We start from the raw sequence: 25504 nt of genomic DNA, 5'->3' as shown, positions 1-25504 counted from the left end.
GGGGCGGGGGGGCAGTGAAGAACAGTAGCCCCCAGAACCCATTTTCTCTTTTCCGCACCCCCCACCACAGCTCTCCTGGTCTCAGGCTGTGGCATCCATGAGCAAAAAGCAGTGGAAGAATGGCCAGCCTGCCAATTAGAATTTGGGCTCAGCACCTGACTGGCTTGGTCGGTAGGGCATGCAACTGAGTGAGTTCAAGCCCCATTATTTTTACTTTGAAAACCAAAAAAAAAGGGGGCACCTGCGTGGCTCAGTTGGTTAAGCAACTGCCTTCGGCTCAGGTCATGATCCCGGGGGTCCTGGGATCAAGTCCCACATCAGGCTCCCTGCTCAGCCAGGAGCCTGCTTCTCCCTCTCCCACTCCCCCTGCTTGTGTTCCCTCTGTTGCTGTCTCTCTGTCAAATAAATAAAAAAAAAAAAATCTTAAAAGAAAACCAAAAAAAAGAGGTAGAATTTGGGGTCAGAAGGGATCGAGTCTCCTTGCATGATCTTCTCCCTTCTTGTACAGCCTGCGTGGTCAGAGATCTACAGGCTCACGGAGAAAGCCCAGAGCTGCGAGAGGGCTAGCGGACTCCTGACAACACAGAGGAAGTGCAGAGCTGGCCCGCAGACAGCGCCCTCCCTTCTCAGGTGCCTGTGGCCATCTCTGAACAGAGCCCTGAAGGCCCACTGACAGAGAGGCTCGCCGAGCCATGGTCACCCCTTGCTAACTGGAATTCTGCGCAAGAAGCGAAAGGTGGGAGAAGTCTCAATTACTGGGGTCCGGGCACTCCCTGTGGGGGTCCTGAACCCCAAGCCCTGGCCCCTTGGGACCCAGCAGGACAGCACACGCCTCCCTCTTCTCGCTCGCTCTCGTGGGCTGCTCTGTCTGGCCCCCCGCTCTCTCTCTCTTTTTCCCACTCCTTCCCTTCCCGTCCCTGCACACCTCCCTTTGCAACTTTTTTTTTCTTCTCCCTTTGCAACTTTTAAGACCTGAATGCACTTTTGAAATAGGTTATGTTAGGACCCTGTTAAAACAGTTTTTAAACAGCTGAGTGAAGGACGCTTGGGTGGCTCGGTTGGTTAAGCAACTGCCTTCGGCTCAGGTCATGATCCTGGAGTCCCGGGATCGAGTCCCGCATCGGGCTCCCTGCTCAGCAGGGAGTCTGCTTCTCCCTCTGACCCTCTTCCCTCTCGTGCTCTCTATCTCTCATTCTCTCTCTCTCAAATAAATAAATAAAATCTTTAAAAAAAAAAAACAACAGCTGAGTGAAACCTCTGCTGTCCCTCTTCCCCACAAAACTGAAAGAATTTACTTTTTCCTCAGGGGTGTTGCTAGAGTGACACAGGTCTCATGGGCTGAGGATGGACCCGGAGTTCCTCAACCCCGGACCTGTACCCAGCTGACAGCAACGAGGAACCTGTCTGTTCCAAATGCCCATGTCACTCCCTCTCCGCCCCCCCCCCCCTTGGTCGCCTCCCGAGTCTGGCCTCCCAGCCAGCAGTTACCATTAAAGTGTCTTTGGGGAACAGGTTGCGGCTGGCGACGCGCGGAGCTCCCCCGGGGCCTGCCTGGTCCTGAGGGGCCGGCCCTCGGCGGAACCAGCTGCTGATGACCCAGATGATGAAGATCCTGAGGAGGCAAGAGGGTCAGACAGTGAGTCCCAAGCCTTTTCTTTCCATCGTGGGCCCACCTGACCTCCTTCTGACACAGCACGCACTGGAGGCCTGACCCACGGCTGGCAACCAAGGAGGGAGGGCCCCTGAGAAGGCAGTCATTGGACCGGTGAGAAGCCAAGATGCCCCAGATGCCACGTCTGGGGAGCTGCCCCCGTTTCCACGCAGACCCCCGCCCCATGAGTCCTCCAGAAGCCCCCAGTGACCACAGGGATGCAGGGTTTGGACCTTCTACCCTCTGACCTAGGAAACCTAGTACACCAGGCCCCCAGAATCCCAAAGTCAGGGACCCCTAAGAACTGGAATCTCAGCATTTTAGACGCACAGCAGCTTTGAGAGCAACATGTTAGAGCTTAAATCAATTGAACGCTGAGAAGGGGAGAGTAAGTAAAGGGTTAGTCCCAATTGGTAGTAATATTGGCCTAGGCTATTCAGACCAACACAGCTGCTGGAAGCAGCCAACTGGAAAAACTTAGTAAAAGTGAATATACTAAGAACATATCAGTACTAGTTTTACATATATAATTACATACCCTGATATAACAAGAATATATTCTGCTCATATATGTTCTTTATCAGGTTTACGTATGATTATATGGAAGTACATGTTCTTAAAAACACCAAATGGACAAGACTGTAGATTTACCAGGCAAAAACTGAAGGGAAGACTGGAACCAAAAGAAGTAAAAATGCAGGGGCGCCTGGGTGGCTCAGCCGGTTGGGCGTCTGCCTTCGGCTCAGGTCATGATCCCAGGGCCCTGGGATCGAGTCCCGCATCGGGCTCCTTGCTCAGCAGGGAGCCTGCTTCTCCCTCTGCCTGCAGCTCCCCCTGCTTGTACCCTTGCTCACTCTCTCTCTCGCCCACGCTCTAACAAAAAAATAAAATCTTAAAAAAAAAAAAAAAGAAGTAAAAAAGCAACAGAAGCTTCTTTTTGTGTCTGAGGACATTTGCTAGGTATGTTGATGGGTAACAGAAATGCTAGGTGAGGGCCCACACAGGATAACCAAAGAGTTAAGACCCCACAGGGTGCCACATTCAGGACCAGGGGAGGCAGGCGAGGCCTACTCTTCCCGGGGAGTCACCAGGTAGACACAGCCAGAGCCCTGAACTTGGCGCAAGGAGACCCTGGATGGATGATGCCCCAAGCAGCCAGCGGCAGAAGGAAAGCACATCCTCTCTGGAGGAAAATATGTTCATCCTAGGCCTGAAATTATTCTTATATATAACTTTGAGATGCTCAGAACAACTGAACTCTAATGTTTCAGAATTTGTTGTTATAAAAAAACCCTCAAAATTTGGTATCAAGAGAGCTTCAGAAGTACCACACTGGGGCGCCTGGCTGGCTCAGTCAGTAGAGAATGCAACTCTTCTTTTCTGAAGGCTCCACACCCAGCATGGAACCCAACGCAGGCCTTGAACTCACGACCCTGAGATCAAGACCTGAGCTGAGATCAAGAGTCAGATGTTTAACTGACGGAGCCACCCAGGGACCCTAAACATGTGCCTCTTGATCTTGGGGTCGTGAGTTCAAGCTTTACATTGGGTAGAGATTACTTAAAAATAAAATCTTTAAAAAGAAACAAAATACAAGGTGCCTGGGTGGCTCAGTTGTTAAGTGTCTGCCTTCGGCTCAGGTCATGATCCCAGGGTCCTGGGATTGAGCCCCGCTTTGGGCTCCTTGCTTAGCAGGAAGCCTGCTTCTCCCTCTCCCACTCCCCTTGCTTGTGTTCCCTCTCTTGCTGTCTCTCTGTCAAATAAATAAATAAAATCTTTTTAAAAAGCTGTCCGTTTTAAAAAAAAAACAAAACAAAACCAAAAACACATGCACCCCCAAAACCCCCAAACCATGTATTTGCTTTACATTGAAATAAAAACAGAGAGAGCGCCTGGGTGGCTCAGTTGGTTAAGCGACTGCCTTCGGCTCAGGTCATGATCCTGGAGTCCCGGGGTCGAGTCCCACATCGGGCTCCCTGCTCAGCAGGGAGTCTGCTTCTCCCTCTGACCCTCTTCCCTCTCGTGCTCTCTCTCTCTCTCATTCTCTCTCTCAAATAAATAAATAAAATCTTAAAAAAAAAATAAAACAAAAACAAGGGGCGCCTGGGTGGCTCAGTCGTTAAGCGTCTGCCTTCGGCTCAGGTCATGATCCCAGGGTCCTGGGATCGAGCCCCACATCGGGCTCCCTGCTCAGCGGGAAGCCTGCTTTTCCCTCTCCCACTCCCCCTGCTTGTGTTCCTTCTCTCGCTGTGTCTCTGTCAAATAAATAGATAAAATCTTTAAAAATAAATAAAACAAAAACAAAAAAACCCCAGCATTTATATGAATCAACATGTAAAAGGATCACAAAGAAATAAAACAAAAACAAAAAAACCCCAGCATTTATATGAATCAACATGTAAAAGGATCACAACTAATACAATAATGACGAATGATAGTTATCCATAGGTGATTTTTACATTCTTCTTTAGGCTTTTCTTTTTGAATTTCTTTCTTACTTTTTAATGAACAAAAGAAAAGCCTCCAAACAAAACTATAGCAGATTGCTAGATGTTTCCCAATATCCATCTTCCCCTTTTGTCTCAAAAAGGAAACTCTTAAATTTTAGCTGGACCCCTTGGCTACGCAGAATAAAGACTGTAATTCCAGCCCTGCTTATAGGTAGGGAGTGGACACAGGGTGAAGTCCTGGCCAATAAAATTTAAACAACGTGTACTGTGCTGGGCTTTGGGAAAGTGTCGTTAAAGAGACAGAGCATGCCTCCTTGATTTCTTCTTCCCTCCTAGAATGCAGATGCGATGGCTGGATCTTCAGCAGCTATCTTAAGCCATGCAGATAAGGGGCAAAACCTAGTGATGGTTGAACAAAAAGCAAGAAAGAATCTGGGTTGCAGAAGACTGCAGAATCCTGGTCTAAGCCAGAACAGTACATGAGAGAGAAATAAAATACTTCTCTTGTGTTAATTCAGGTCTCTCAGACACATGCTGCTGTGTAATTATTAAATGAGAGAAGTACTTATTAATTACTATGAAAAGCAATATAGCAGAGGTTAAGCGCTCAGCCTCTAAGCTGCAATACCTGGATCTGAAGCCCAGCTCTATCTCTTATCAACTGTGTGACCTCAGGCAAGACTCCTAACCTCTCCAGACCTCTGTTTCCTCAACAGTTAAAATGGGGATAATGACACTACCTACCTCATGGGGTTGTTTGTAAGCATTAAATGCATGGATATGTATCTCTATCTAAGTATATACACATATGCACCCATGATAAATATATATCATCCACAATGAAGCCTGGTATACACTCAGTAAGTACTTTAGAAGTGTTAGCTATTATTAGTTTCATCATAGGAAAAGAGGCAGACAAACCCTTTGGAATGGAAAAATACTACAAGGGAATTCTAGTGTAGGTGGGCCCCAAACCACACCGGAGGGCAGGATCAGGCACAGGGACTGGTCTCTGCCTGTAGCAGCTCTGGAGCCCTGGGGTCTGGGGTCTCAGGGGCCACGGCCCAGCTGAGCCATCTGCTGCCTCCCCAAGAAGTCCCTGACGCACAACGGCCGAGGAAGGTCTGGGACTGGTAATCTCGGGGGAACCCTCCACCTCCAAGAGAGGCTCCCATTTTAGTACATATGCCAAGGATGTGGGAGCAAGGACACCCACTTGCAGCCCTGCCTTGGCTTACTGTGTGGCCTGCAGGAGTCCCAACCCCTCTGGGCTTCTGGGTCCCCATGTGTAAAATGAGGCCGACTGGACCAGACAGTTTTTTTAGGGATTCCAGATCCCCAGTCCCCTGAAGAGTACCTGTGTGTTACCTGCACACCCACAGTTTTGTGGGTCCTCTCAGAGGGCACATGGCCACACCCCTCCACCCACACATCCCAGGCCATGAAGCCCTACCCTCTGACAACAGGCCTATAGGGGGCTGGCGTCCCCCTAATGCTTTTCAACCTCCTGGACTCAGCAAAGAAAAGAGACGTTCAATCTTCCCTCCCACCCCACCTAGGTATCCTACATTCATGGGCTCAGAAAGATGTTAAACAGATGAAAAGACAGAATGAAAACTCTCCCACCTCATCCATTTTCCCACCTGGTTCCCGTCCCATCCCCCACGCCCAGGTAACCAGGGGGTATAACGTGAACAGGCGCTGAAAACCAGACTCCACTCTCTCTCCCCCGAAAAAGGCCATTCCCATGCAGTCTACTCAAAGCTTTGGAGAGTTCACAGGCCCATGAAAACAAACCCTGAACCCCACTGTCAGAGTGCCAGATGAGATGTTCTCCGGACCTCCAGCCAGGCTGTTCGGTGCGGCCTGGTTCTAAGGGAGGAAATGAGCCTAAGCTGGGACTGTATTAAAAATGTCTATCTGAAGGAAGTGCCCTATGTACTGATGTGGAGAGATTTCTAAGATATATTGTTAATGAGAAAAAATCAAGGTGCAGAACTCTGTAAAATAGGCTGCTCTTATGTAAAAGCAAAGGGAAAGATAAAAATAATCTTTATTCGCAGCTGCTTGGAGCATGAAAAAAAAAAAGAAGAAACTGACAGGTAAGAAACTCCAGGTTCTTACTGGACACGGCAGGGCAGAGTGGAATGGAGAAGGGAGGGGACGGAGGCTCCGCAGTGGAAGAAGATCGGGGGCACGTCAGGGATGGCGCCCAAGCTTACGGGCGGAACAGCGAGGAATTTCGCATCCTGCATGGCACTGTCGGAGGGTACCAGCCGGCGGGCCTGGCCCACACCAAAATGTGACTGTTGACAGCATCTGGGATGGTGGGGATCCCCCCCCCACCCGCGCCAGCAGTTTCTCTTTGTAATTTTCTAAAGTTTTTTAACACTCAACAACAAAAGTGATCCTGGCCAACTCTGGGCGGGCGCCAGAGCCTCGTAGCATCCTCTCGTGACCTGCGAGCCGACTGGCAGTCTTCCGAACTCTTGAGATGGAAACTCAGGCACAAGAGGGACCATCAGCCAACCAGGACACACGGCTCGGAGGCGGGGGGACTGAGATGTGGGAACAGACCTGCGCTCCTACACATCATTTGACTCTACCAGCGCCCCCACCGCCATTTCCGTAGCTGATCCTCCAGTTTGGACAAGCAGGCTGTTTGCAGTTTTTCTCTCATTTCAACAACTGTCTGTGAGCATCCTTCTACAATCTCACTGAAGGCAAACTGCAGGGGTGTGCTTATGGGATGGCCACCGATCCGTTACGCTTTTGTTACTTTCTTTCTACACATTTGTATTCAAGTTTACTTTCTACAATAAATGTGTATTATTTATAAGTTTAGAAAAAAAATAAAAAACGAGTAAGACAGCCTGGAAGAGACAAGTAGTTGGCTCACCCAAACCACTCTCTTCTTACTCAGGAACCGAATTCCTGCTTTCAGCAGGGTGCTTGGTTTCCCAGAATAAAGACATTTCCCAGGCTCCCTGGTAGCAGGCCACGGCCATGTGAGGCCATCCTAGCCAAGGGGAGGACTGGTTTAAACAACTCGGGCCATGTGAGGATGTGGAGAAAAAGGAACCCTCCTGCACCGCTGGTGGGATTGCAAATGGGTGCAGCCGCTGTGGACAACAGCATGGAGGTTCCTCAAAAAGTTAAAAACAGAACTGCCCTAGACCTAGCAACTGCACTACTAGGTATTTACCCAAAGGATACAAAAATACTGATTCAGGGTGCCTGGGTGGCTCAGATGGTTAAGCGTCTGCCTTCGGCTCAGGTCATGATCCCAGGGTCCTGGGATCAAGTCCCGCATCGGGCTCCCTGCTCCTTGGGAGCCTGCTTCTCCCTCTGCTTCTCTCTCTCTCTCTCTGTCTCTCATGAATAAATAAATAAAATCTTTAAAAAAAAAAAATACTGATTCAAAGGGATACATGCACCCTGGTGTTTACAGCAGCATTACAACAGCCAAATTTTGGAAGCAGTCCAAATGTCCATCCACTGATGGATGAATGGATAAAGATGGTGTGTGTGTGTGTGTGTGTGTGTGTGTGTGTGTGTGTGTGTGTGTGTGTGTGTGTGTGTGTGTGTGTGTGTGTGTGTGTGTGTGTGTGTGTGTGTGTGTGTGTGTGTGATGGAATATTACTCAGCCATAAAAAAGGATGAAAGTCTGCCATTTGCCAGACATGGATGGAGCTAGATGCTAAGCAAAATAAGTCAGAGAAGGATTTCACTCATCTGTGGAATTTAAGAAACAAAACAAACAGGTAAAGGAAAAAAAAGAGAGAGGGAGAAAGACAAACCAAGAAACGGACTCCTCACTACAGAGAACACACTGCTGGTTAGCAGAGGGGAGGTAGGTGTGGGATGGGTAAAATGGGTGACGGGGATGAAGGAGTACACCTGTCATGATGAGCACCAGGTGATGCACGGAATTGTTGAATCACTATATTGTATACCTGAAACTAACACACTGTAGGTTAACTAACTAGAATTTATTTATTTATTTTTAAAGATTTTATTTAGTTATTTATTTGACAGACAGCGAGGGAGGGAACACAAGCAGGGGGAGTGGGAGAGGGAGAAGCGGGCTTCCTGCAGAGCAAGGAGCCTGATGCGGGGCTCGATGCCAGGACCCTGGGATCATGACCTGAGCTGAAGGCAGACGCTTAACAACTGAGCCACCCAGGCGCCCCAAACTCACTGGAATTTAAATAAAACCTTAATAAACCAACTACCAAACAACTCTGCCATGGAACTCCTTATAGCTGATAAGGACAGAAAGTGCCTGCTTAAATGCAGAGCCTGTCTCTTGAACATTTCGCTAAAATATGTGTCTGGAAAGACAAAGAAATGTCCATTTTGCAGATGGGCAAAAAAGGCCCAGAGCAGAGAAGGGAACTGTCACAGAACTGCCTACAGAGGCAAGAACTCAGCCCCAGGAAATCTCCCCACCCCCACCCAGCATCTCCCGAGGGCCTTGGTGAGAGGCCGGGCTTCCAGAAGGCAGGCCCTGTGCTCCCACGGCCCAGGAAATGACCATTTGAATGCACCCATACAAAAATCACCACCAGCCAGGCACAAATGGACAGCCTGTAGGACTCCGCTTATATGAGGTAAGTAGAGCAGTCAAGTTCATAGCGATGGAAAGTAGAATGCTGAGTGCCAGGGGCTGGAGGGAAGGCAAATGGGGGGTAAGTGCTTAATGGACACAGTTTCAGTTTGGGGAGATGAAAAAGTTCTGGAGATGAATGGGATGGTTGGTGGTGATTGTTGCACAACTGTGCACTTAAAAATAGGTTTTAAAACGGAAGGTTTTATGTAATGTACATGTTGTGGCTAAGCTGTGTGTGTGTCCCTGTTCCCTCCCCGCGAACCCCCCTCCCCGGCCAATTCATATGTTGAAGTTCTAACCCCGAGTACTTCAGTGGCTGTATTTGGAGACAGGGCCTTTAAACAGGTGATTAAAGCTAAGTGAGGCCACTAGGGCGGGCTGGTGTCCTTATGAGAGATTAGGACACGGACACACACAGTGGGAATGCCATGTAGGGACACAGGAAATGACCATCTAAGCCAAGGACAGAGGCCTCAGAAGAAACCAGACGTGTTGACACCTTGATCTCAGACTTGTAGCCTCCAGAACTGTGAGAAAGTAAATTTCTGTTGCTTAAGCACCGCCACCCCCGGACTGAGCTATTTGTTACAGCAGCCCTAGCAAATACAGTATATTTTAGGGGCGCCTGGCTGGCTGAGTCGGTAGAGCTTGGGACTCTTGACCTTGGGGTCGTGGGTTCAAGCCCCACATTGGGTGTAGAGATTACTTAAAAATAAAATCTTAAAAAACAAACAAAAAACCCCACAACAGTGTATTTTACCACGACCACAACAAAAAAACTCTGTCATATTAAAAGAAGAAAAAGATCTCCACCGATAGGGTGATGGTCATCCCCAGTGACTTTTTCCTTTTTTCTCTATGCTTTCCTTATTTGAATTTTTTTCAGTGAACAAAACCAACCGTCATCTGCTCACCTGAACAGCACGCCTTTGATGACCTGCCAGGCGTTGGGTGCTGGCTGGGGTGGTGGGTTCTGGGGCTGGGTCTCCGCCGGCGGGTCCCTCCCGATGCTGCCATTGCTGGTCACCTGCAGGAAACAAGAGACGAGCTTAAGGAGGGCGGATGCCACCTGAGGCACTGGGGCTGTCTTAGGCACCACTGCATGCCAAGGCCCAGCACAGGGCTAAGCACAGAGTAGGTACTTGATCAATAAGTGGAGAACGAATGAATAAAATCACCCAGGAAGCGTGGTGGATCTTATTCCTTCAAGACAAAAACACTCCCCCAAAACCTACTCTGTGCTGGTGACACAGAGGTGACCGAGACAGCCCTGTGCTGCCCTCCTTGGGATCACAGTCCAGTGCGGGGAGCCAAAGAGTCCCCAGACAGGGATGATCCAGAGTGCACAGGATGGGGTTATAGGATCCCAGAGGGGACATCTGATCCAGCCTGGAGGTCAGGGAGGGCTTCCTAGAGGAAGGGACCATTGGAGCTGAGGCCTACAATGTAACAAGGGGGCAATGCAGAGGAGGCAGCGAGTACAGAAAGGAAAGGGGGAAAAAAGTCTGGTGGTGAGGACTGCCCACACTGCTCCCTGAAGCCAGAGCTCAGGATGCAAGGTGGCCACTGGGAAAAATGCAGAAGGGTGACCAGAGCCAGATTCTGGAAGGCCCGGGTTTGTCTGAGAGGTCCTTCCCTGGGCAAACAGTTCCTAAGGCCTCCTCTGTGGCCAGCCCTGTGCGGCGCCTGTCCCCTCCAGGGGCTCCTATCCAGCAGGAGACAGACGTAGAAAAACACAGCCAGAGTGTGAGCCACGACAGAGGTCCGTGCCGCAAACAGCACACACTGCCCTGTGGGGCCAGAGCCCTGAGTACCTCCACTCGGCGGCCGGGCAAAGGGAGGCTCGGGGGGCTAAGCCATTTGTCTGGGTCACTCACGAAGGACAAGGGCAGCAGGATGACAAGGGCATGGGTAGGCCAGGGAGGTCAGGCAGGGCTTCCCAGAAGAAGAATCTCCACTCAGAAACAGAAGCGCAGAGGCAGGGAATTCCGTGACGCCAGGAAGGGCCTGAGATGGAGAAGCTCTTCCCGCCCTCCTTGCACCTGCTGGTTCCCGGGTCCTCTCCCTCCTCCCAGCTCTGTACCCTCACCGCTCCGCCTTCCAGAGGCAGGGTCAGGCCTGTCATGGTCACCGTTGGGCAGAAGCACCGCCCAGCACAGAGCAGGGGCTCAGTAAACCCCTGTGGAATCAACATGTGCTCCCCGAAGGGCTTGCCCGCAGCACCCAGGCCCCCCACACCACTCCCCTCCAGGCCGCCTCTGCCCAGCCTTCCCCCCGCCACAGCCCCGAGCCCACCCCCTCCCTGGCGTTTGTCATGCCTTGTCCCCTTCACCAGCAAGAGCTCATCCCTGTATCTCCCGATGTGCAGGACACCGCCGTGGCAGAAGGTGGGGGCCCTGGGATCCCGCGGGTCCTGGCTGGGAGATCTTGGGCACGTCACTTCCCGTCTCCGACCCAAGGGCCAGGCTGATAAAGTACTGGTGTGTTACAGACAGAAACTATCTCCTTTGTGCGTTGAAAAAAATGTTTCCTGAGCACCTACTATGCGCCACGCCCCGTGGTAGGCAGTGGGCAGACAGCTCTGGGCCCTGCCCTCCTGGAGCTCAGGGTCTAGAGGGGAACACACCCACGGAACAGTCAACGGCATCATTCAAACTGGTAAATGGGAAAAGTGCTCTGGAGGAAAGCGGCAGGGGCAGATGGGGTGGGGACAGGGAGCCACTTTGGATTAAGTAGTCAGAGGCCTGCCTGAGGAGCTATTTTTGAAATTTGGGTGAAGGGCATGTTGGGAGAGGGACAAGTTCCGGGAAGTGGTTGGCTGGGAGACCAGGCAGGGTCAGAGACAGACACAGGGCCCCCTCATTCAGGGCTGGCCTTGCTCCTGGAGCACCGGGGGCCAAGTAAGGCTTTCCAGCAGGTCTGAGCTGATCTCCGTCAAGAAACAGAAAATGAGTCCAGGCCAGGATTTGAACCCAGGTCTGGTTGACCCCCAGGTCTGTTGGACCTGGCTCCACTCAAGGTCCAACCAGGTCTGTTGGACCTGGTTCCACCCAAGCTGGCTGGAAACCCTCCCACAGCAACGTAAATGGAAACTGCAATGAGAAGCCACTTCACGACGCTGGCCACAATCAAAATGATGGACAATCACAAGTGTCGGTGAGGGCGTGCAGAAGCCAGACCGACTGTATACTACTGGTGGGGAAACGGAGCTGGGGCTTTGAAAAGTACGGCAGAGAATTAAAAAGCGACATGTGTGGGGCACCTGGGTGGCTCAGTCAGTTAAGCGTCTGCCTTCGGCTCAGGTCATGATCCTGGAGTCCTGGGATCGAGCCCTACGTCAGGCTCCTCGCTCAGCACGGACACTGCTTCTCCCCCTGCTCGTGCTCTCTCACGCGCTCTCTCAAATAAATAAATAATCTTTAGAAAAAAATTTGTTTAAATAAAATAAATAAAAACAACAAGTGAAATGTGCACCTGCCATACAAACCAGCAGCCCCACTCCTAGGTCTCTACCCAAGAGAAAGGAGAACGTACAGACAGGGGAAAGCTTATGCACAAACGCTCACGGGGGCATTATTGGTTAATAGCCAGGAACACCTGCTAACGAACATGGTGTATCCATACAATGGAATGCTACTCAGTCATAAAAAGGAGCCCTGCTGGGGGCAGAGTGGCTGCAAAAGGGAACTGGAATGTTCTGAGGGGATGGGGACCGGGTGGCAATGGTTGTACTGCACTAAACGCCGTTGGAACTCCATACTGACGACAGGTGAATGCTGTGTTATCTATTATGCTTCAAAGGAAAGGTAACTCTCCTGTGGCTTCCACTTCCCTTGGAGTAAAGGCGAAATCTTCACGTTGACCTCCCCGTCTTGGCTTGATCTGGCTCCCTCCCTGCCTCTCTACTCTCACCCCTCTCCCCTCATTCACTGGCTTCAGCCACATGGCCTCTCACTGTTCCTTCCAACAGCAAGGCATCTGTCACCTCAGGGCCTTTGCATGGGCTGTTCCCTTTATGTGAGAGGTTCCCGCCCCTCTCTATCTGCATGCCTCCGTCCTTCCTCTCCTTCAAGTCTTTGTTCAAATGTCACCTCCTCAGGGGCCCCTGGGTGGCCCATCCGTTAAGTGACTGACTCTTGGTTTTGGCTCAGGTCATGATCTCAGGGTTGTGGGATCGACCCCACGTCAGGTTCTGTGCTGAGCAGAGTCTGCTCAAGTTTCTCTCTCCCTCTCTCTGCCCCTCCCCACGCTAGCTCTCGCTCTCCCTCTTTCAATAAATCTTAAAAAAAAAAAAAAAAAAAAAGTCACTTCCTCAGCGAGGCCTTCCCAAACTACCTTGTTTAAACTGCAGCCCTCTCAGCCACCCCTCACTTCCTATCCTCTTCTCCAGCTTTACTCTGTCCATGGCATTTATCACCATCTGACCCGCTCTATATTTTATCTTATTCACTGTTTTCCTGTCCGTTCTTCTACCCCCGCTGCCCAGCCCTTAAATAGAACATGAGCTCCAAGAGGGCAGGGACTGTTCTGTTCACAGCTGTAGCCCCAGCATTAGCCTGGGGCCTTGCCTGGAATGGGGACTCAGTATTCATTAGCCGAAGGAACGAAAGGCAGGGCTGAGGACCATGTGTCTGAGCCCCTGGCTGGAGACGCAGGTTGGCGGGAGCATGAGACTGCTGAGGGCCCACCCACTCTGTGCTAGGCCCCACAGGCCCGCAGAGGGTATGGCGGCTATGGACACAGCAGTGACGAAGACACAGCTCCTGCTCTGGGGCCCACATATCCAATCTCACACGCAACCTACAGAACCAGTGGCTGAGGGACCCAGAAGCAGCTGAGACCATGAAGTTGGGCCGGGAGCGTGAAGACAGGCTTTCCAGCACATCCTCACTGACTGCCTGATCCACCATCGGAATTCCATCCCAGCCCAGCCTCTGCCTCAACATCTGTTGATTCCACAAACACCGGGCACCTGCTCTGTGCCTGGTCCCAAGCTGGGCAGTGCAGGGGCCACAGTATCGACCCCAGCAGTCCTGGCTCTGCCCTCCAAGGGCTCTCAGTCCAGCGGAAGAGACAGGCAGATGGTATGACCCAGAGCAGACAGGCCTGGGACAGGAGAGCCCAGGGGCCGTGGGAGCCCTGACCCAGTCTGAGAGGGTCAGAGAGGGCTTCCTAGAGGAGGGGATGTCTGAGACGTACAGAACTAGTAAGGATCAACCAGGTAAAGAAGGGAGAAGTATGTGCAAAGGCAATAAAGAGAAAGCAAGGCACACTGATGGAAATAAAAGAGCTTCACAGTGGGTGACACTCCCCTCTCCCAGTGGTTCTCAAGCAGGGGTGATTTTGCACCTCCCCAGGGGACATTTAGCAACGTTTGGGACATTTCTGACTGCCACAGCCGGAAAAGGGGTATGTGTGCTACTGACATCTAGCGTGTAGAGAGGCCAGGGATATGCTGCTAAACATCCTACAATGCACGGGACAGCCCCCCACGACAAAGAATTAACCCACCTTTCAAAATGTCAATAATGCTGAGGCTGAGAATCCTAGTCTAGTCTGAAGAAAATTCAGATCGTGCAAGGCCTTGATCTACTACAGAATTTGTACTTCACCCTGAAGGCAAAGGAACAAGTCTTGAAAGGTTTTAAGCAGAGGTAGGACAAGAGAAAATCAGGGGATCCCTGGAAGCCTGGCAACTGGGGTGACCTGAACCCTAGTCTCTCTGATCCACCCTCCCCCCCCCCCAGTAATCGACAGAAACTCAGAGGGGGGAAAAGGCCTTCCTTCAGCAAGACCAGAAAGCCCCCCGATGACAAGGGACTGAGTCTTCATTCTAGAGCTAACTCAACAAATATTTCCTGAGGCTGCCCCCAGGCCAGGCCCTCCTTACAGATGCTGAACCAAACATGTTGGGCTCTATCACGCAAATCTCATCCTGGCGTCCTCCCCAAGTGATATTATTTGCCCCTCCTCTGGGCTCCCTCAGTCCCTGGCACAGACTTTTGTCACCATCCTAGTCATTCAGGATTATAATTCTCTACATGTCAATCTTCTCTCCCACTCCACTGATGGCAGGGACATGGCTGGAACCATCTTTGGGACCCATCGCATGGCTGGCCACCCTGTGCAACCCCTATACTTACCACCGGAGAAACGAGGGCCCAAAGAAGGCAAGGAACTTGTCCAAGGTCACACAGAAAGTCAGCTTCATTCTTCCCTCTCAACCTGCACTCCTCTTCCCTGTGCTGCCTCCCACATGTCAGTGACATCCCAGTGGGTGGGTCGACAGCACCTTGCTGTCACTCCATCCATTCCCTAAATGCCTGAAGGATGGATGCCTGAACTAGTATGTTCTGCAGCTTTGGTTTAGTTGAGGCAGCAATGGATCAGAAGTGATCAGCACCTGGACTAACTCCCCCGTAGGATTAGTTTATGCTGAAAGCACACCCATCCCAGTCCTGACCACCCTGGGTCAGCAATGTCTGGTCACTTCTACATGGAATGGATCCCAAACCCAAGCTGGGTGACCTTCTGCAAGCGCCTTAGTCTCATTCTTCCTGGGACTCCCGTCTGTAAAGTGGGTCTGTCGGCCTCCACAGCCCGTGCCCTTACCCACGATGATCCCCTGACTTCCCCAGAGCTAGAAAACTCCCAATTAATCAATCACTGCCCACATCCCAGGTACTGCAAGGGAGACCCTAAACGCCGGTCCACTTTAGGAAAGGTCTTGGAGCCTGGAATCGCAGAGTCGAGAACCAGGGCGCTTGGGTGTAAGTCTGCGCCCCTCCGTGCCACTGTCTCCCGGCTCGAGCAAAGAGCCTGATGGCCGCCCAGCGCGAGCGTGCAGGGGACCCGGCGTGCAACAGGGCCCCGCTCCCCGCACTGTCCGGCCTCCAGGGCTGCCCGGCCCCGCCTGGGCCCGGTACTCAAGGTCCCTCTGGGCAAGGAGCCCCCAGTGCACCGGATTCCGCGAAGGGGGGCAGGACACGCCCCGTGGGAGGCCCCCCGGGTGGGGAAGAACCCCTCAGGCCCCTCTCGGCCTCCGTACCTGACCGGAGCCGCCTCCCCCGGCTGCAACCACGGCGCTGCCGGCCCCGTCCGCCTCCTGCGCCGCCGCCATCTTCCCGCTCCGGGTCCCCGCCCCCGCCGCCAGCCCCGCCCCGTCCCCGACGGTGCCCGCGCGATCGCGCGAGATTTCACACTTCGCCCGGCCCGCCAGCTACCGTATCCGGCAGGAGCGCTTTAAGCCACGCCTCGAGAGAGAGCCGCTTCCGGCTAAGAACGAACCAGCCCGGCTGTCGTACTCCACCTCCTCTCGGCCGCCTGTCTTTCACCTAGTAGACGTTCTCCCTGCTTTGAACTTCCGGGCTTTCTCGGCCAGCGTAGGAGCTTCCCACAGGCTCCATTCCCTTTGCTTTCTCGAGTAAATCCGCCTCTTCCATTTATGTGAGCCTTGTAGACCATCCTGCCCGCCTCGCCGATTCTCCGAGGCCTTTCCGTTTTCGTGTTTCTTGAGCTTTCCCGGCCACCGTAACGCCTCAAAACGTTCTGCTCGAAGCGCTCCTCTCCTGTGGTCAATGAACCTTCGTGGCCGCCGTACCCAGACTCAGAGGGCGGGCCTTCGGCCGATGCCGTCACCTTCGGACCCCGCTTCCTAAAGCAAGCCTTTCTCCTAAGTCCACTTAGGTTAGAGCTTTCCCGTGCGTTCAGAATTACTGTTTCAGGGTTCTCACAGCCGCCAGCCCCTCCCCAAGCCTTCGGGCCACCTAGTTTAGCCCGCACGCGCGCTCCGGGGTGATCTTTGCTTCCTAGCAGATTTCGCAACTCTGGACTCGGCTTCAAGGGCTCAAAGAACTTCATACTTTTTCCTAGCTACGTATCTTTGTACTGTTCCAAGCCTGGGCACGTGTTGCGAGACCCCTGGCCTGGGGACGGTGGTACGGAGGATCAGAAAAAACTATCAGCGGCTCTTAGTCTATGAATTGAATGGAGGTGTCACCTGGATTTAAACTCTGGTTGTGCTGCTGACCTTCTAAATGATCCCGGACAAGTGACGTACCTCTTTGGGTCTCAGTTTCTTCCTCTTTTTTATAAACGAAGCATTTCCCTCCCGCTTATGCCCCCCCCCCCAGGGTTTTGGAAAGACCTAATGAGGTCACGAATGTAAAGCACCTACCCACCCAACCCCACCTCACTCTTAGCAAGTGATCGATATCTTGCACTGTTATTAGGGACCTTACAGATTACCTGAAAGGGCGAGCAGGCTTTGCATTGGGATTCTCCAATTAATTGATTTCTCATTTTACTATCTACTCCTTCCACTTTCCTCTTGGTCTAGTAATACCACCTCCTCCAGGAAACCTTCCCTGCTGGCCCCCAGGCTGTGCGAGCACCGCCTCCCAGTCTTCCCCGTTTCCTGAGCTCCGCAACTGCATCCCGGCTCACCTTATGTCATCACTGTCAGGGACGGATGTGGCACGTCTTGCTCTCGGCCGGGGGGAAGCCGAGGGCTGTCACGCTCCCTGCTCTCCCTCCAGCACTGCCCCAGGGGATGATTGCTAAGTGAAAGGATGAAACTCTGAGGGTGGAAGGTTGATGACCTACCTCTGAGGACCAACACAAAGGCAAAAAGTTACCTTGGAGAATGTCTTTCCCAGTGCACTCACAGATAGTAAAGAGTAGCAAGAACGGGGGTGCCTGGGTGGTTCAGTCGTTAAGCGTCTGCCTTCGGCTCAGGTCATGATCCCAGGGTCCTGGGATGGAGCCCCACTCCGGGCTCCCTGCTCCGCAGGAAGCCTGCTTCTCCCTCTCCCGCTCCCCCTGCTTGTGTTCCCTCTCTCGCTGTGTCTCTCTGTCAAATAAATAAAATCTTAAAAAAAAAAAAAAACGAATCTGTGAAATTGTATGCCCAGTTGGTTAAGTGTCTACCTTCGGCTCAGGTCATGATCCTAGGGTCTTGGGATCAAGCCCCTCTTTGGGATCCCAGCCCCTCTGCCCCACCCCCCGCTTGTTGTGCTCTCTCTCGCTCTCAAATAAATAGAAATTTTTTTAAAACATTGTAGGCCCAGTTTTTAAGTCTACGCATGAAATGAACATATTGATTGAAGTCCACCAGACAAAAGGCAGATTGAGACTTGTGGGCCTCTTTTTTTAAAGCACAAAATTACATACACAAGCTTAAGTAGAGGACCACGGAAAACCCAGGCAAGTGAGGGGCTTTTTTTTCCCCCCAAAGATTTTATTTATCCATTCATGGAAGAGAGAGAGGCAGAGGGAGAAGCCGGCTCCCAAGGAGCAGGGAGCCCGACGCGGGACTCGATCCCAGGACCCTGGGATCATGACCTGAGCCAAAGGCAGACGCTTAACCATCTGAGCCACCCAGGCGCCCAAGTGAGGGGCTTTAGAAACGTAATCTCCAGTTTCACTGTAACCCAATCTCTGCTTTCAACTGTAGATACAAAATGCTCCGGTCTGCCCTCCTCTCTCATAAACTGCAGAATCCTGATCTGTTGGAGCATGAAGGTCTCTCAGCTAGACTGTGACTTTAGGAGCCCTGCGAAGCCCTCCCCCATGTCTGCTGAGTGACCATATTCTTCCTTTTCTACTAATTGCTAAGTGAGTCACAGCCCACAGCCCCTCTGTCTTCCACTAGGGGACGCCCAACACCAACCAGAAGATGCGATTGCAGGTTGGAAGGGAGGAAAGGATGGGAGCCCTACGCTTGGGGGTCCAGACTCGGAGTCTGAGGGAAACGAGGTCTGGGGTCCCAGACTCCTGAATTCTGGGGGAAGAGGCGTCTAGGGGCCTGGACTCCGGGGTCCTAGGGAGAGTGGGACTGGGGTGGAGGCCTGAGAAAGGAAGGAGGAATCTGGGAAGGGCACCAGGATTGGTTGGAAGCAGAACTGGCCTGGGCAGTGGTTTGGTTTGGCTTGAGTCCGTGGGAAACAAGTGGACAGAGCAGGGATTGTTCCTCTAGGGTCCCCCCTCCCCATCACCCCTGGGGTTTGGCAGCCTCAGCTCTTCCCAGGCCCTGGGGACTTGGGGGCATTTCCCACAGCCCCTCCCCAAAGCCCCCGTTTTCTACTAGACTCCCAGCTGCCCATCCTCAAGACCTGGGAAAGCTGCCCCAAGAGTGCTGAGAGGCTGGCTGGAGATTAATGCCAAGCAGATTAGGAGAAACACAGGCCCTGGATCCTCAGAGGCCAACAGCCCCACCCCAGGGACTTGGGGGCCCCAGACCACCCTCTACTCCCTCAGGACCCAGAAGGGCAGGCCCCCAGCCCTCTACCTAGGGGCCCCAGCACTGTCCTCTCTGATTGCACCTCCTCTGCTCTTACTTGCACACCCTGTGCTTTTTGCCTGCAATGCCCCACTGCCCAGATACCATTTCCCAACCACTAACCGACCAAGCGAGTCCCCCTCCCCCCGACAATCCAGCAACAACAGCCCCAACCACACTACACTGTGATGCATCCCCTGGGACCAGCCCAGCCAGCTTTTCTAGGGGGCCCTCCCCTATCCAAGGGGGCTGCACCCAGGCCTTGATCTCTTCACTTCTTCTTTTCTTCATTGCACAAATCGCTGTCTGAAGTCATCTTCTCCCTTGGTCGTCTTGCCCATCCTCTGCCTTCCCCCTCCCTATCCCCACCCCCCCCCACCCCCCACCCCCCCCCCCCCCCCGGCCACTCTGCGGCCTCAAGACGGAACAGAGCTCCTGATCCTGAATGGGAGCTCAGAAGATGTTACTACTATTGCTAATAAGGAGAGAGCAGCTAACAGAACACACCACACAGCCGTAATCACTAAAACTGCGTGGAATTGGGCCTGGACCCAACTGATAGCTTTTTTTTAAGGGGCCACAGAAAGCAGGGCTCTCTGTCTTTTCCCTGCAGTGTTCCCTGGGCCTAGCAGGGTTTCAATAAATACAGATTGGACAAGCATATAGGAACTGTCACAGAGCACACCTTTTGTAGATCGATCCTCTTGGGTCCCAGCCAACCTGGGCTCTGACTTCCTATGCTCAGTAGTGACCTCTGGGCACCAGTCTCCCCTCTGACACAGGACCACGGGACACCTCACTGGGATGTACATTTAAAGGATCCGTCCAGGGCCTAGATAGTGCCAGAGGCCGCTGGAAGTTAGCTGTGTTCGTGGTCTGTCATTTTACGTATGAGAAAGCCAGACCTTGGTGAAGGACAGTTTCTAATTTTGTTGTTACAGTTATTCCTTGTTATTACTCACCTCTTTATTCCCACTGACCAAGTTAGGGCTACATACATCCAATGGGCACTCAATAACCGTTGGATGGACTGAATCAGTCCCACCATCTCGGCCCCTGAGGTCTTAAAAATCAACCACATGGAAGAAAATAAATGGTTTTTTAAATTAATTTATTTATAAGAAGAACAGACGAGCGTTGGGAGCAGGATGCTGGTAGCTGCTGAGAAGTAGGGGGTAGGTGAGAGGAGCCAAGGGGTCTGGACTCTCCCTTCCCCCCTGGTCGGGGCCCAGCTGTTACTGGTCTCCCTTCAGCATAGAAAGTAACTGGTCAGTGAAAACCCCTGCGTAAGTGCTCACAGCTGCTGTGCTTTTGTTGTATATTTCCCTGGGGAGAAAGGACAGACGTTCAGAGCAGGGAGGAGGCTGGGAGTACCCTGAGTCTAAGGGAGAAACAAGCTGGGGGCCCAGAATCATGTGTCCCGAGGGAAAAGGTGGCAGGAACCCAAACTCTTGGATCCCTAGAGAGGACAGGGCTGGGATCTCAGAATCCAGGGTTCGGACAGGGCTGGGGGCTGGGACTCCTGGTTCCTAGTGGGGGCAGGTCGATGATACCTGATTTTCTCATCCATGGTGGTCAGGTATGTCTTCTCGTACAGCTCCTGGGCGGCTGACTTGGCTGTCCCCCAGTACCTATAGAGTGATTCCTGTATCTGGCTGAATAGGGAGGAGGGGGTGCCTTCATCTTGCTGGGGCATGTGGGCCCCCTGGACCTCTGCAGGGGGAGAGTGCGTTAGGAGAGCCGAGGAGCCTGCGCAGGGGACAATGAGGCAGGGAAGGAGGGGGCAGGGGGAGGGCCAGGCAAGAACTGGACTGGGAAGATGCTTGAGGCTCCTCTCATCCCCCTCACAGACCCCTCGTCCCCTGCTGAACACACTCACCACATCCCAATACCAGGAGGACAAGAACCAGAACCAGGAGGTAGCGGATGCCCATGGCTTCAGAAGACCTGGAACGCTGAGAAGGCTGTGGGGCAAGGTCATTGGTGACATCTAGTCCTGGGGTTCTCCCCCACCCCCGCCAAACGCAAGAGGAGGGGGCTGGGCTTCCCTTCTCCCCTGCCCTCCCCCCCACAGCTGAGTCCAGTTGCCAGTGCATCTGCTTGGGCCTCATTGTCTAACACTTTATGATTCTGCTCCCGATTCTCACACCTTCCTTTAAACATCCATTCATTCCCTCAAGAAGCATTTCTTGAGCACCTAACCGTGTGTGCCAAGCACAGCCCCTGGGCCCAGCTGTGACCATAGGCGACAGCCCTGCCCTTCCACAGCCCATGTGAGAGAGAAAGACACTCAATGATATTAAACGAGGAAAAAAAATACAGTGTGTCCCGGGGGGATAAGTACTCTGGAGTGGGGAGGGCGTGTCACGTGGCCTGGGAAAGGCTTGGCAGAGGGTGACACTTCCACTGACACCCTGTCGGTACAGGGATGCACCCCTACAGACTCAGCACATTTCTGATGCCCTGGGCCCTGGTCTGCATGCCTTCCGTCTGTCTTCACCCCCACTCCCACCCCCATGCCAGAAGGGCTCAGCTCAGCGACAACCGTGCTCAGAGGCCCTACTGTCATCTTCAGTTTGGAGATGAGGCTGAGATCCGACCCCAAGGGGCATCAGGGAAACAGTCTAGGATTCTAAATTCCGCCCTTCCAACAGAGGAATCTAACGTCGGGACTCTTGAGGGTTTCTGACTTCATATTATCTTTGCCCCCTCCCCGCTGACCCCTCCCCATTGCCCTCTTGGTCCCTCTCTTACCCGACTCTGGCAGGCTCTTCTCACTGGCTCCACACGGGCAGAGAAAGCCTTTATAGCTCTTGAGGTCCACCTCCCTGTCCACAGCCACCACCCCCACCTTGTCTCCCAGGCCAAAGTCCGAGCCAACAGGGCTGCTGAGGGGGTGGTGCGGGGCAGAGAGGGCAGTGACTGTCCCAAGGGTCAAGCCACAGGGAGCCCCCACTCTGAAAACTCCCTCCTGAGAGAGCCAGGCTGGGTGGGGGCTGTGAAGAGGTTGGGGGTTCTGGGCATCCACCAGGAAAGGGGTCTGGGGTGCCCCTCACGTGGGAAGCAAACACAAAGCTCTGAATGAGGGGTCGCTGTGGGGGCCTGCTGACCCCGTCTGCATGCCAGCCTTCTTCCTCCATCCCAAACTCGGCTGTCTGGTGTCTCCTTCCCTCCACAAGCCCACAGTGGTGCATCTCAGGGCTGGGGGAAGGGGGCCATCCTCCCAACTCCTTCGCCTCAGGGCCCCCCCAGCTATCCCTCCCTGGCCAGGTGTCACTTCCTCTACTCATGAACTGCTGGGGGTGGCCTCAGTGGGAAGGGATGGGGACAGGAACACAGAGAAGCATTACTTTATTGTGGAAGCTGCGGAAACTTTAATTCTGGTCCCCGTCCCCACAGAGAAGCCAGGGGCACAGGTTGTGAGCCCGGTTCAGAAGGCTATCTTTGGAGCTTTTGAGCCAGGCCTGGGTGCGGAGACTCAGGTCCTTCAGATGGTCATCATAGTAGGTCTGCACAAAGCCCTGGAGGGCCTCCGGTCCCCTGCAGAAGAGGGGATATAACAGTTGAGACCCCCAGCTACCTTCAAGACTTCCGCTGCCCCATTCCTCCCTCTTCCTTCAGACCCAGGAGTGCCTGCCCTCAACTCTTACGCTCGGCTCTGCTCAGACCCGGAGGTCACAGCCTTACCCCACTCAGAACTCAAGAGTTCCGGGCCCACCCCTCCTCCCTCTGACCCAGGTTCTCCCTCTAACCCAGGGGCCCAGGCCCCCAGCCCCTCCTCCCTCAGACCCAGGAGCCCAGGCCCCCAGCCCCTCCTCCCTCAGACCCAGGAGCCCAGGCCCCCAGCCCCTCCTCCCTCAGACCCAGGAGCCCAGGCCCCCAGCCCCTCCTCCCTCAGACCCAGGGGTCCAGGCCCCCAGCCCCTCCTCCCTCAGACTCAGGAGTCCAGGCCCCCAGCCCCTCCTCCCTCAGACCCAGGAGCCCAGGCCCCCAGCCCCTCCTCCCTCAGACCCAGGAGCCCAGGCCCCCAGCCCCTCCTCCCTCAGACCCAGGGGTCCAGGCCCCCAGCCCCTCCTCCCTCAGACCCAGGGGTCCAGGCCCCCAGCCCCTCCTCCCTCAGACCCAGGAGCCCAGGCCCCCAGCCCCTCCTCCCTCAGACCAGGAGCCCTCGCCCCCAGCCCCTCCTCCCTCAGACCCAGGGGTCCAGGCCCCCAGCCCCTCCTCCCTCAGACTCAGGAGTCCAGGCCCCCAGCCCCTCCTCCCTCAGACTCAGGAGTCCAGGCCCCCAGCCCCTCCTCCCTCAGACCCAGGAGCCCAGGCCCCCAGCCCCTCCTCCCTCAGACCCAGGGGTCCAGGCCCCCAGCCCCTCCTCCCTCAGACTCAGGAGTCCAGGCCCCCAGCCCCTCCTCCCTCAGACCCAGGGGTCCAGACTCCCAGGCCCTCCTCCCGCAGACCCGGGAGTCCACCTCCCAAGCACAGCTGCACATACTCACCAGAACCACTGCCACTTCTCTCTGGTCCTGGTCACCAGAGCCTTCACATTGTCAGGCACCGGGATCCAAAAACCACTTGCTAGCTCTGGTCGGGGGCTCGGGGATTCTGTGGGCACTGTTTGCTGGCGTGCTAGGTGGGACCAGAGGGCCACATGGGTGGGCCGGGACCCGAGAATCCTTCCTTCCTCCCTTCGCCTCTGTGCTCACCATCACTGTCCCTCCTGGTGGCCCGAGGGCAGCCCCTTGACGTCCATCACTGCTGCCCTTCACCTTGCATGTCCCTTTGATCCCTTGTCCCCCTTTTAGCCATCAGTCGATCTCTTGTCACCCTCTGTGCCCACGGCCCCTCCTGTTACCCCTCCGTCTGCCTGTTGTGTCCCCCCTCAGTGTGTAACCCCACCTCTTTGACCCTTGTCCCCCTCCTGATGCCTCCTTTACTACCTGATCTTGCTGCCTTCTCGGGTCTCCCGTGACCCCCACGCTGTCTGAACAACCTCTGCTAGCAGCCGAGGGAAAGCACAGGAAGACTCCCCGCTCCGCCAGGGATGGAGGTTGGCAGAGCTGTGCTGTTCATTCCCTCCCCTCCGGGGGGCCAGGGGTCCTGCCCCGGATCGCACTTGACCTCCTCTCACACACCTGCCTGTCCATCACTCTCGTGCCCAGTAGGTAAAGCGTCACCTACAGATCCCAGCCTTCACACAGACACGCATGTCCGTGCACATACGGGGGCACCCCTATGACCTGCGGAGTGCCTTAGCCAACGACTGAACCTCTTCTGTACTCAGTTTCCCCTTCTGTAGAATGGGATAATGAGAGGCCCTACCTCGGGGATCCTGGGAGAACTCAGAGTTACCATGCATGAGGCACTTGGGAGGGCGCCTTGCACATTGGAGTGTTAAAGTCTTAAATGCACGTGCAGAATGCAGACAGGCTCACGTGCCAGACACCCTCACAGCATCCACACACTCGTATCTTTTACATAAAAACGTGTGCACACAAACCTATATATGTTTGTTCACGGACGCACGTTTACCATGACGTCCTATTCTTGCGCAAATACACACAGCAACGCACATCCACGACCACTGTCATTTGCACCAGCCCCATGTACGCACCTCACACGGGGCCACCACCAGCACGTTCTCCCAGAAACGCACACCCGTCTGCACATGACGAAACACACAAGCTCCATACCTGCATGTCTGCCAACCCGCACACCATATGGATGGTCACACTCACCCCCCACACCCCTGCAGGGTCCCCGCACCTGCCCATCCTCTCCTCCTCACCCACAACACAGGCCAGGACCAGAATGCAGAAGCAGAGGGAAGGCAGGGCCTGGGGACTGAGTCCAGGAGGCAACATTTCTGGGGGCTCTTGTTCTCCGATCCTCGATCCTCGATCCTCCACGCTCAGCTCTCCTGGCTGGGGGAGGGGGTGCTGTGCAGAGCAGAGATCAGAGCCTTCCCCTGGCTGCCTCCCCACGCCGCTTGGCAGGGACTTCAGAGAGAGGGGCCCAGGTGACGGTGACAAGCAGAGGCCTTGCCCGCCCCCGCTGGCCTCCCTCCTTCCTACCCTCCCGGCACCCTGGCCTGACAGAGGAAGACAGAAGGCTCTCTGGCCTCCTACAGTGAGTGGTGTTCAAATCCTGGCAGCACCTCACCTGCTGGCCCCTCTCTCTGGCCTCAGTTCCCTCCTCTGAAAAAGAGGCCCACAATCCATCCAGACTTGAGGCAGGACTTTCACTGAATGAAATGATACAAGGAAACGTCTTAACGGAACCCTGGTGATGGTGGTGCTCACAGATCATGGCTGTTTATGATTATTTTCTTTCTAAGATTCCTTAGGCTCTGGGCTACAGGCCAGACACACTCTCATCGGGTGACCCGGGAAATTCCAACTCCTTCCCTGGGCCTCAGTGTTTTCACCTGTAAAATGCACATGCTCATAAGCGTCTGCCTCCCAGAGTCCATGGGAAGACTGGGTGAGGTCCCGTGAGAGAAAGTTCCAGGTGCACGT

The 25504-nt window shown here is 53.9% G+C and overlaps 3 protein-coding genes across 6 annotated transcripts in view; all 3 read right to left on the bottom strand.

The window, feature by feature from the left end:
- CLPTM1 (CLPTM1 regulator of GABA type A receptor forward trafficking) overlaps positions 1-16588 on the bottom strand; it is a 30748-nt gene extending 14160 nt beyond the window's left edge. Inside the window, exons 1-3 of one of the 4 annotated variants that reach the window (XM_027619103.2) lie at positions 16001-16588; positions 9628-9740; positions 1489-1612 (exon numbers count right to left, since the gene is read on the bottom strand). In XM_027619103.2, the coding sequence (XP_027474904.1) occupies positions 1489-1612; positions 9628-9740; positions 16001-16573 (810 nt within the window). In that variant the 5' untranslated portion in view covers positions 16574-16588. Of the gene's footprint in view, positions 1-1488; positions 1613-9627; positions 9741-14856; positions 15659-15761; positions 15906-16000 lie in introns of those variants that run through there. The other 3 variants (XM_027619106.2, XM_027619105.2, XM_027619104.2) reach the window with 3 other exon arrangements.
- Positions 16589-20086: 3498 nt separating this feature from the next.
- Positions 20087-21832, bottom strand: APOC2 (apolipoprotein C2). Its single transcript, XM_027619303.2, has 4 exons — positions 21747-21832; positions 20872-20956; positions 20546-20705; positions 20087-20318 (listed from the first exon to the last, which is right to left on the bottom strand). Exons 2-4 carry the CDS (start codon positions 20924-20926, stop codon positions 20228-20230), a joined length of 306 nt encoding a protein of 101 aa, XP_027475104.2. The 5' UTR covers positions 20927-20956; positions 21747-21832; the 3' UTR covers positions 20087-20227.
- A 496-nt stretch (positions 21833-22328) lies between these two features.
- On the bottom strand, positions 22329-25021 carry APOC4 (apolipoprotein C4). Its single transcript, XM_035725324.1, has 3 exons — positions 24775-25021; positions 23486-23615; positions 22329-22532 (listed from the first exon to the last, which is right to left on the bottom strand). The coding sequence occupies exons 1-3, from the start codon at positions 24848-24850 to the stop codon at positions 22367-22369; spliced, it is 372 nt and encodes a 123-aa protein (XP_035581217.1). The 5' UTR covers positions 24851-25021; the 3' UTR covers positions 22329-22366.
- Positions 25022-25504: the final 483 nt, after the last annotated feature.

The sequence above is a fragment of the Zalophus californianus genome, chromosome 17 (genome assembly GCF_009762305.2).
Source record: "Zalophus californianus isolate mZalCal1 chromosome 17, mZalCal1.pri.v2, whole genome shotgun sequence".
In the NCBI taxonomy this organism is placed as follows: domain Eukaryota; kingdom Metazoa; phylum Chordata; class Mammalia; order Carnivora; family Otariidae; genus Zalophus; species Zalophus californianus.
The sequence above is the reverse complement of the archived record's forward strand: the minus strand, read 5'-3'. Positions and strand labels throughout refer to the sequence as shown.